General features: G+C 45.2%; 1 protein-coding gene across 2 annotated transcripts in view; it reads right to left on the reverse strand.

Annotated features, from left to right (window-relative positions):
• LOC121569132 (lanC-like protein 2) overlaps positions 1 to 10,210 on the reverse strand; it is a 51,204-nt gene extending 40,994 nt beyond the window's left edge. The window contains exons 1-2 of one of the 2 annotated variants that reach the window (XM_041879792.2): positions 9,549 to 10,210; positions 8,669 to 8,877 (exon numbers count right to left, since the gene is read on the reverse strand). In XM_041879792.2, the coding sequence (XP_041735726.1) occupies positions 8,669 to 8,836 (168 nt within the window). In that variant the 5' untranslated portion in view covers positions 8,837 to 8,877; positions 9,549 to 10,210. Of the gene's footprint in view, positions 1 to 8,668 lie in introns of both variants that reach the window. The other variant, XM_045221510.1, reaches the window with a different exon arrangement.
• Positions 10,211 to 11,438: the final 1,228 nt, after the last annotated feature.

Genomic DNA, 11,438 nt, shown 5'->3' on the forward strand with positions numbered 1-11,438 from the left:
TATTTTGTTCAATATAGAAATACATTTTTCATAGATGCCATGTTGGCACCAAATGTTCCTTGACATGAACACCCCAATGACAATATAAAAATTGAGTTTCTCTAGGGCTGTGTGGGAACTTTCATTTCTCCCTGGGTGCCAACTCAATCTCATCCAAATCACGACCCACTCTGCAGGTAGCCCTGGGCCAGACAAGTGTGTGTGAGTGTGAATGAGTGAGTGAGTGAGTGAGTGAGAGAGAGAGCGCTAAAGAAAGAGGGGTGAAGTGTAATTCTGGTTTATTGGGTTCTTTTATGGAGCCTTCTATCTTTCTCTCCTCCTGGGGTCGAGGTACTGTTGCTGACAGTGAAGAAACACTCAACACCAACCCAGGAATTAAGGTAAGAACATAACTTGTTTTAACTGCACAGGTGACTGATGATCCCTCTGGCTCTTTTACCGTGTCCCCCGATATTTCCCTCTGTTTGATTGATGTAACCCAACAAAATTTTGGCCTGAGGACCAGCCTACAGTAGCCAAGCCTCTCAGGAGCAGGAAAAGAGATATGATGTCAGGCCGGGTCTAAGTGTATTCAGGGCAGGCTATCCACTCAACGTGCAGAACCTATTTGTCAATCCTCATAACAGCATCAAGGTTGAGAAGTAAGGACTCAACCTGTATGAATCTAATGCATGAGCTGCTGAGCATGACATTATTCCTGGTATCTCCCGTCACACTTGTGAATGATCTCAATTCAGTCCAGGGCTCTAGACTAGCTAGCAGCAGCCTGAAGGCCAAGTCATTAGACAGGCAGGATTGAGGCTGGGCGGCTTATGACTGGGCGGCTGTGGCAAGAAGCATTGTGCTGGACAGAGAGGGCCAGAGGGAAATTCTAAAAGGCTTTAGAGGGAGGGTCACAACAAAAAATGGCTTGGGAAACCACTGGGTATTAATGAAAATAGCAAAGAGATGGAAACCAAATGGCCTGCAGTCTCAGGGTGAGCAATTTTGTCTTGTAAGTAAGTAGCCTTGGCTTGTGCGAGCCAGCACGACTTATAGGAGCAAGCGCCTATCTCCTGTTTCTGTAGCTTGATGTACAAGTACACCCCCGAGTCCCATTTTTACAGCCTTTAGTATGACTCGGCAGCGGATCGAACTCCCAACCTTCCAATCTCAGGGCGGACACTAACCACAAGGGCACCGAGTTGTAGTCTTGCATGGCCAAATTCTTTGTCTCCAAGGCTATGTCACATGACTACATGATGTATTATGACAATTATGTCATAGCTTTTAGGGCTGTGACGACACCAGTATCGCAATATTTTTTCCATTGCAAAAATGAAAACCCGAAGCAGACCAAACTCTTTGGTCCTTTAAAAACCCGCTGTATGTAAAATATTGTGTGCTATAGCTTGGAAAATAAATAAATGTGACTCTGTATGACAACATCATGATCTTTGTTTCCAACATTAGGGCTGTTTTCTAAAAAAGTTAAACACGCTTCGTGTTTTGTTTCCTTGCCACGATACTAATGAGTATAAAGGCTGAGAGGGAATTAAATGATTAGCCACAATACTGCAAGACTGACTGGAGCCGGCCGTTACAACAGTTTCTTGATTCATAATTGTACCCCACTGCCATAACTAAGCGGAAACTAGGCAAAACAGATCAACATGAAGGGCCTCATTAGCAGTTAAGATGCAATTACTTTTCCTAGGGGGAGCTGCGGTTCAAAATGTTACAATTCAATCCATCACTGTATAAGGGCCATAGACCTCCTAGCTACCAGCCTTGCTAATCGTCTAGACCAGGGGTGTCAAACGTCCGGCCCGCGGGCCGGATCAGGCCCGCAAACGGGTTTAATCCGGCCCGCGAGATGATTTTGTAAAGTATAAAAATGAGCTGCAATTTTTCAATAAAAGAAACTGCTGTTCCAATTGTGTCCACTGGATGGCGCAATAGCAATTGTGTTAAGCAAGCAAACTGTTTATACCGGGGCAGAGCAAATAGGTCAAGCAAGTGCAGCCAGTCCGGATGAGCTACTTTGTTTTGCCCGCGATATTTATTACGGCTTCTACTTTTAACATTATGTCCTTTGGCACCCTCATTGCCCAAATATGTCTCTGTCAAAAAAGAGAAAAGTGGACGCAGAGTGCAGAGTGTTCCAAGAAAAATTGTCATCCTTCTATTTATTCACGGAATTGAATGGGAAAGCTGTATGTTTGGTGTGTTCACAGCATGTTGCAGTGCTGAAAGAATATAACCTTTGTCGCCACTATGTGAGTCTTCATGCCGACAAATATGACAACTTTCAAGGACAGCGGAGAAGAGAGAAGGTGAATGAACTGTTGGTGGGTCTGAAGAAACAGCAGTCTGTGTTTACTCACAGCCGAGGCATCAGTGACGCTGCAGTGAAAGCTAGCTACCTCATTGCTAATGAAATCGCAGTGGCTTCAAAACCATTTAGTGAGGGTGAATTTGTAAAAACATGCATGATGAAGGCAGCGGAGATTGTGTGCCCTGAAAAGCACTAGGCTTTTGCAAATATCAGCCTGACAAGAAACACAGTTGCAGACAGGATTTCCGATCTTTCAGTGGATTTGGACAGCCAGTTGAAGCAAAAAGTAAAGTCATTTATTGCGTTTTCGGTTGCAATTGATGAAAGCACGGACATTACAGATGTTGCACAACTGGCCATTTTCATCCGCAGAGTTGATGACACATTGACCGTCACCGAGGAGTTCGTGGAGTTGGTGCCGATGACAGATACAACGACAGCAGCTGATATTTTCACTGCACTCGTCGGCGCGCTGGACAGGGTCGGAGTGGACTGGTCCCGCGCTGTCAGCCTGGCTACAGATGGTGCGCCCTCAATTATCGGGAAAAAAGCAGGCGTTGTGACAAAGTTCAGAGAGAAAGTGCAATCTGCAAATGGAGGACGTGATTTTTTGACTTTTCACTCGATTTTGCACCAGGAGGCTTTGTGTTGCAAGTCATTAAAGATGGATAACGTCATGAATAAAACAAAGCTACGCTCAAGGCTCACGCACAAGCACTTGAATCACATCCTGAAGTTGGCTGCCACTCAGGATGTGACGCCTGATATTGATGCGCTGGTGAAAGCTAAAAGATGCCAGGTATCAGGAGTCAAATAAACTATGCAACCCCACTTAAAGTGCTGCATGAGACACCCTGATATAGTTCTGTGATCTGTGATATACTTCTGTGAATCACTGAGGCATTGTGTGTTTGTGTGTTGTTTGTCCTCAGAATTTCAAATAACTTGAGGTGTTTTATGATTAATAGTGATGTTGTGCTTTTGGACACACTGTCCTCAGGCTCCAGCTTTATGTTTATATGTTTTTATGGTGATGTGCTATTGTTTTTAATTGATTTTATTTTATTTGTATATTTAACCTATTCTTGACTCTGTGGTTCTTGCACTTGTTTGGGGAACAGGATTTCATTATTTGTATCTACATTTCTGCCTGAGAAATGACACCCTGATATAGTTCTGTGATCTGTGAAACAGTTATGTGAATCACTGAGGCATTGTGTGTTTGTGTGTTCTTTTTCTTTAGAATTTTCAAATAAACTTCAGGTGTTTTATGATTAATAGTGATGTTGTGCTTGTACTATTTTGGACACACTGTCCTCAGGCTCCAGCTTTATGTTTTATGTTGATAGTATTAAAACAAAGAAAACAATCTGAAGTTGTTGTTTTTAAGTTATATATATACCATGATTTTACCGGTCCGGCCCACTTGGGAATAGATTTTCCTCCATGTGGCCCCTGAGCTAAAATGAGTTTGACACCCCTGGTCTAGACCATCTCTAAAAGCCCTTTCCTCCAGACCACTCTTTCCTCCACGGGACCAGGGATTCGCTGCGTTGCTGTGAGAAGTGGGATGGTACTACCATGAGGCCATCTGTCATATGGTGAAAGCCTACAGGTAAAATGAAGACATCCAAAGGAGCTTGTGGTGCACAAGTAAACAATGTTTCAGAAGCATGGACCCTACCACCATTAGCTCACAATAAAACAAAGACTGCTGATCGCCAATTTCAGCACCTGAGCCTCTGAACAGCTCCACACCCAGCTCACAGCTCATAAATTACAAGATTCAGCACACATGTCCATTGTCGAAACGTCATACTTTTACCATGGTTACTCCATGAATATGTCTAAAAGAAGTCGCTGTAAAAAAGGCACAAAAGTCTCTAGCTACAAGGCAGAATGTTGAATAAAATTATATTTACACTTACTTTACAGGTTATACATGCTGTTGGTCCTTTTGGTGGTAGGAGGTGGAGATTGTTTAACTGACTTTTTGCGGTGCCGGTAGGTTCTGTCGCTTGTATTTTCAATCTGTAGCTCAGTTGGTAGAGCATGGCGCTTGCAACGCCAGGGTTGTGGGTTCGTTTCCACGGGGGCCAGTATGAAAAAATGTATGCACTCACTAACTGTAAGTCGCTCTGGATAAGAGTGTCTGCTAAATGACTAAAATGTAAATGCGCAATATGTAAACAATAGCCGAATGTAGCCGATCTAAGCATTTTCCCTCGCAATCAGCTGGAAGTGGTTGCTGTTAGACTCGACCATATTGTGCAAGTGTTTTGTCCGTGTGACGGAGGAGGTTGTCGGGTGAGGTCGTCGGGTAAGCTTGGCTTTATACATAGTTTGGGCTTTGTCGAGGAAAGCTTAAACTATGGATTTAGATTGTAGTTAGGTATTGTAGGTAGTTATCGTGGGTTGTTGTATGTAATTATTGTAGGTTAGTATTGTATTCAACTGAGCCCGGTGAAGCACGAAGCTAGCTAGCTATGACTAGGTGCCCTGGACGATTTTCACGGAAGAATACTGTACCAAGTTAGCTAGCTGAATAAACTAAGTTAGTCTATTCCTAGAAAACATTGAACCGCTGTAGTTTACAACAATTATAGTTTCTGAGGTGGAAGTTGGGAGAGTTATATTTGGGTGTTGTGGTGAGGGAGGCCCCGCTCTCTCCTTTCCCAGATGTTTAGTTCATTTCATTCCGATCTCCTTTGCATTATTGTAGCCATTTTCTGCAGCCTGTCAACTATGCCTCTGTCTATCCCTGTTCTCTCCTCTCCGCACAGGCTATACAAACGCCTCACACCGCATGGCTGCTGCCTCTCTAACCTGGTGGTCCCTGCACGCACCACCCACGTGGAGTTCCAGGTCTCAGGCAGCCTCTGGAACTGCCGTTCTGCTGCAAACAAGGCAGAGTTCATCTCAGCCTATGCTACCCTCCAGTCCCTCGACTTCTTGGTGCTGACGGAAACATGGATTACCACTGAAAACACTGCTACTCCTACTGCTCTCTCCTCGTCTGACCATGTGTTCTCGCATACCCCGAGAGCATCTGGTCAGCGGGGTGGTGGCACAGGAATCCTCATCTCTCCCAAGTGGACATTCTCTATTTTTCCACTGACCCATCTGTCTATCTCCTCATTTGAATTCCATGCTGTCACAGTCACTAGCCCATTTAAGCTTAACATCCTTGTCATTTATCGCCCTCCAGGTTCCCTTGGAGAGTTCATCAATGAGCTTGACGCCTTGATAAGTTCCTTTCCAGAGGATGGCTCACCCCTCACAGTTCTGGGGGACTTCAACCTCCCTACGTCTACCTTTGACTCATTTCTCTCTACCTCCTTCTTTCCACTCCTCTCCTCTTTTGACCTCACCCCCTCACCGCCCCCCCCTACTCACAAGGCAGGCAATACGCTTGACCTCATCTTTACTAGATGCTGTTCTTCTACTAATCTCACTGCAACTCCCCTCCATGTCTCCGACCACTACTTTGTTTCCTTTTCTCTCTCGCTCTCCTCCAACACTACTCACTCTGCCACTACTCAGATGGTAATGCACTGTCGCAACCGTCGCTCTCTCTCTCTCCCGCTACTCTCTCCTCTTCCATCCTATCATCTCTTCCCTCTGCTCAATTCTTCTCCCTCCAATCTCCTGATTCTGCCTCCTCAACCCTCCTCTCCTCCCTTTCTGCATCCTTTGACTCTCTATGTCCCCTATCCTCCCGGCCGGCTCGGTCCTCCCCTCCAGCTCCGTGGCTTGATGACTCATTGCGAGCTCACAGAACAGGGCTCCGGGCAGCCGAGCGGAAATGGAGGAAAACTAGACTCCCCTGCGGACCTGGCATCTTTTCACTCCCTCCTCTCTACATTTTCTTCATCTGTTTCTGCTGCTAAGGCCACTTTCTACCACTCTAAATTCCAAGCATCTGCCTCTAACCCTAGGAAGCTCTTTGCCACCTTCTCCTCCCTGCTGAATCCTCCTCCCCCTCCCCCCTTCCTCCCTCTCTGTGGATGACTTCGTCAACCATTTTGAAAAGAAGGTTGACGACATCCGATCCTCGTTTGTTAAGTCAAATGACACTGCTGGTCCTGCTCACACTGCCCTACCCTATGCTTTGACTTCTTTCTCCCCTCTCTCTCCAGATAAAATCTTGCGACTTGTGACGGCCGGCCGCCCAACAACCTGCCCGCTTGACCCTATCCCCTCCTCTCTTCTCCAGACCATCTCCGGTGACCTTCTCCCTTACCTCACCTCGCTGATCAATTCATCCTTGACCGCTGGCTATGTCCCTTCCGTCTTCAAGAGAGCGAGAGTTGCACCCCTTCTCAAAAAACCAACACTCAATCCCTCTGATGTCAACAACTACAGACCAGTATCCCTTCTTTATTTTCTCTCCAAAACTATTGAGCGTGCCGTCTTTAGTCAACTCTCTTGCTATCTCTCTCAGAATGACCTTCTTGATCCAAACCAGTCAGGTTTCAAGACTGGTCATTCAACTGAGACTGCTCTTCTCTGTGTCACAGAGGCTCTCCACACTGCTACAGCTAACTCTCTCTCCTCTGCTCTTGTCCTTCTAGACATGTCTGCTGCCTTTGATACTGTGAACCATCAGATCCTCCTCTCCACCCTCTCCGAGCTGGGCATCTCCGGCTCGGCTCACTCTTGGATTGCGTCCTACCTGACCGGTCGCTCCTACCAAGTGGCGTGGCGAGAAGCTGTCTCCGCACCACGTGCTCTCACCACTGGTGTCCCCCAGGGCTCAGTTCTAGGCCCTCTTCTCGCTATACACCAAGTCACTTGGCTCTGTCATATCCTCACATGGCCTCTCCTATCATTGCTACGCAGACGACACACAACTAATCTTCTCCTTTCCCCCCTTCTGATAACCAGGTGGCGAATCGCATCTCTGCATGTCTGGCAGACATATCAGTATGGATGACGGATCACCACCTAAAGCTGAACCTTGGCAAGACGGAGCTGCTCTTCCTCCCGGGGAAGGACTGCCCGTTCCATGATCTCGCCATCACGGTTGACAACTCCGTTGTGTCCTCCTCACAGAGTGCGAAGAGCCTTGGCGTGACCCTGGACAACACCCTGTCGTTTTCCGCTAACATCAAGGCGGTGACCCGATCCTGTAGGTTCATGCTCTACAACATTCGGAGAGTACGACCCTGCCTTACACAGGAAGCGGCACAGGTCCTAATCCAGGCACGTGTCATCTCCCGTCTGGATTACTGCAACTCGCTGTTGGCTGGGCTCCCTGCCTGTGTCATTAAACCCCTACAACTCATCCAGAATGCCGTAGCCCGTCTGGTGTTCAACCTTCCCAAGTTCTCTCACGTCACCCCGCTCCTCCGCACACTCCACTGGCTTCCAGTTGAAGCTCGCATCTGCTACAAGACCATGGTGCTTGCCTACGGAGCTGTGAGGGGAACGGCACCTCCGTACCTTCAGGCTCTGATCAGTCCCTACACCCAAACGAGGGCATTGCGTTCATCCCCGTCTGGCCTGCTGGCTCCCCTACCTCTGCGGAAGCACAGTTCCCGCTCAGCCCAGTCAAAACTGTTCGCTGCTCTGGCACCCCAATGGTGGAACAAGCTCCCTCACAACGCCAGGACAACGGAGTCACTCACCTCCTTCCGGAGACATTTGAAACCCCACCTCTTTAAGGAATACCTGGGATAGGATAAAGTAATCCTTCTACCCCCCCCCTTACCCCACCCCCCCCAAAAAATAAATAAAAATACATAAATCAAATACACATTGTAAAGTGGTTATCCCACTGGCTATAAGGTGAATGCACCAATTTGTAAGTCGCTCTGGATAAGAGCGTCTGCTAAATGACGTAAATGTAAAATGTAAATGTCACCTGGGAATTGCATCCATATTGAAAATAAAACCGGAAATACAAACGATATACAGACCAGCATACTGAAGGTCGGGTTGATAACACTACTCTGTGGATATTTTGTCTCACATTCATCCCTGAAAAAGGACAAACCACACAGACAACCGGTAAAGTATCCTTTTATTCAGCATTCTGGCTTGCAGAGGTCGTGAGAGGAAACTTTCCTGATCCAAACGCTCATTTCTGCCCTACATAGTAGAATTCTATGCAATTCAACGTCGTCGGGTCTTCAGGCTAGTAGTGTGGGCTCTGTGCAGGAATGTCTGAGTGACTGTTATTACTGGGTAATATGGTGTTTACTGACTAATAACGGTCACATTGGGGCTAGCGTTGTCTAATACTGCACTTTGTCTGAGATAGAGCTCTTTAGAATGACAAAGATCCGCTTGTGGCACGACCATGTGCATGTGAATCATAACAGCTACGTTAGCCAGATACGCTCTTACCTTTCCATTTTCGTCGAAAGGCTCGTTGCAGTCATTGTCCGTTCCTGAATTGGAAGACGTGAAGACTCCATGGTCCCAGTCGGGGTATGGGTTGATAAAAGATCTTTCCTCCATCTCCGCTTCCGTAGCCGACACTAATTTCAATCTTTTGGACATGTTGTCTCCCATTTTAACGGCACCTCGTCAAGGCCAAAATGTATACGGACTCCCTGTTGGTAGGCAGTAAAGCGCGTTTCAAAATGAGGAAATATAATCTTCCAATAGATTTCGCTTGTGGACAGTGTCTCTGAATAAATCTGTCTAGTTTCTCAATGGCCTATCTGTAGTGAGATATAGGAGATAAGTCTTCTTATATAAACTAAATAGGCTACATTTGGAGTCCAGACACCTGTGGAAAATCGAGGCTACTAAACGAATGGTGGCTATCCCCTATCCATTCACCTTGGATAGGTAGTTTATGATAAGGAATCTATTCTCAGAACTCAAATAGCAATAAAAGGCAGTTCTTGAATCAAAAAGTTAAGTTAATCTGAATCAGCGCAAGTTTATATTTTTATTTTATACAAAACATATTCATTTGCAATCAAATAATTTGCTAGACTTTTATAATGCATTTATAAAACTGGCGGAGAAGTATGTCTATTGGCTTAAACAAACACGTAAAATACGAAAGCCATAATACATAGCCTAGGCCTACTTTAACAAATGCAACGTGATCACACGTGTGGTTACATATGACTTTATCCTAAATGTAACAATGTCACTAGGTTTTGTATCACTGTCCGTTACTGCAGCAAAGTGCATTCTCAATGGACAAAATAAAACCCACAATTCAACACAAAATAGCCTATTAATGAACATAAAAACGCGGCAGGCTCACCTATTTTTGATATCAAATAATGACCATGCAATTAATTTCGTTTGTTTTCAGCCGTTGCAAGCGCTTCATCGATGGAGGGGAATGGATGGACCACACTCGTAGCAGCCTTCAAAGCATCCAGGATGATTTCAGCATTAACACATTAATGCAGTTTTGTGATAGGCTATCCTCATCCAATTCAGTCCTTTTAAACGTTATCAATTCTCGGAAATTAAAGCAGCTATAGGATACAGATCAAAACATGTAAATACTTTACTCTCTCAACGATATTAGTTCGCATATTCTCTCATCATCATGTTCCCGCTTTCGCAGTCGGTGAGAGTGGTTTTTAAATTCAGAAATCCTACTGGTTGACGGGCTACGGGAGGCTACGGGAGGCTACGGGAGACAGCCCACCAGTCCTGCAATAAGCAGCTGTCTCGCCCGGATCTGGACCACATTTGAGTCCTAGCCTCGGAGGAAACAGATGGTGTTTCTGCTGTGTACTGATTTGCCGCACGCGCACAGATTATTCTACGGCAAACAAATCTATAAACACCCCTGCTTGCCTCCATCACTTCTCTCGCTCTCCCTTTCCCTTAATTAACGGCTTTAGTTGTCCCCCACGATGAATTCGGGGAGGGGACTGTGGCTCTGTCTCTGTCCCGTCGTTTGTACATTAGTCACACGCGATATCTCAGACAGCACTGGGCCGATTTTGACGAAACTTGGTTGAATGATGCGTCTTGCCATCGAGATCCGGCATTTACAAAATTACACTAATTGGCCCAAGGCGGGAGCTATAATAATTAACTGAAATGTGTTAGTCACACGCCACATCTCAATTGGCCCAAGGGGGGCGCTGCATCATTGGTGGGGGATGACATGTTTACTGTTGTTTTCATTCATGGGGCACGTGATTCTGCTGAACAATACAATCCTATTCTCTTCTGCATCCTCTGTGCATTTCTCAGCCAGAAGAGATAACTTTGTTTTGTTTTTTGTATTATACAAAAAGGAGCATACTCAACTTTCTTGTGGGTCAGGTTATTTCCACAGATAGATGCTTTGACAAACTATTAGTACACCTAACTACTAGTACACCTCTTTTTTAGTTAGGTAGCCTATGTCATCACCAAAGCCATTGCAGAAAAGGTTAACATAAAACGAATTAAACGAGTCTGAACACACTAAAGCCATTTTTCATCTAGACTTGCCCTTATCTCTGCGCTAGTGCTTAATGAGCACATTGATAACAGTGTGAAATACAATATTAGCAATTTGGCCACTCACACCTTCTACAGAAGCTGTCAGTTAGTTTGTCCCTAGTTACAAAGTATTATATTTTGCTTTGTTCTGCCAGCTATTGTTTCTTCCCTGTTCACATAGCTGTCAACCAGCAAAGAGGGATTGGAATGTCATGTGTTAGGCCTATACATAGGCTACATGCAAGAGCAGGGATGTAGGTTAATACATTCAGCAAGGGGGCTTGTGAATGTATGCTTAATGTATTTAATATGTAGACATGAGAATAATTAACACAGTACAGTGGGTGTCCTATACAGTGCATTCGGAAAGTATTCAGACCCCTTGACTTTTTCCACATTTTGTTACGTTACAGCCTTAATCTAAAATGGATTTTTTTTTAAATAACAAATCATCAATCTACACACAATAACCCATAGTGACAAAGGGAAAACAGGTTTTTCGAAATTTGTGCAAATGTATTACAAATAAAAAACAGAAATACCTTATTTACATGAGTATTCAGAGCTCAGGTTCATCCTGTTTCCATTGATCATCCTTGATATGTTTCTACAACTTGAACAGAGTCCACCTGTGGTAAATTCAATTGATTGGACATGATCTGGAAAGGCACACACCTGTCTCTATAACTTCCCACAGTTGACA

This window comes from Coregonus clupeaformis, chromosome 7, assembly GCF_020615455.1.
Source record: "Coregonus clupeaformis isolate EN_2021a chromosome 7, ASM2061545v1, whole genome shotgun sequence".
In the NCBI taxonomy this organism is placed as follows: Eukaryota; Metazoa; Chordata; class Actinopteri; order Salmoniformes; family Salmonidae; genus Coregonus; species Coregonus clupeaformis.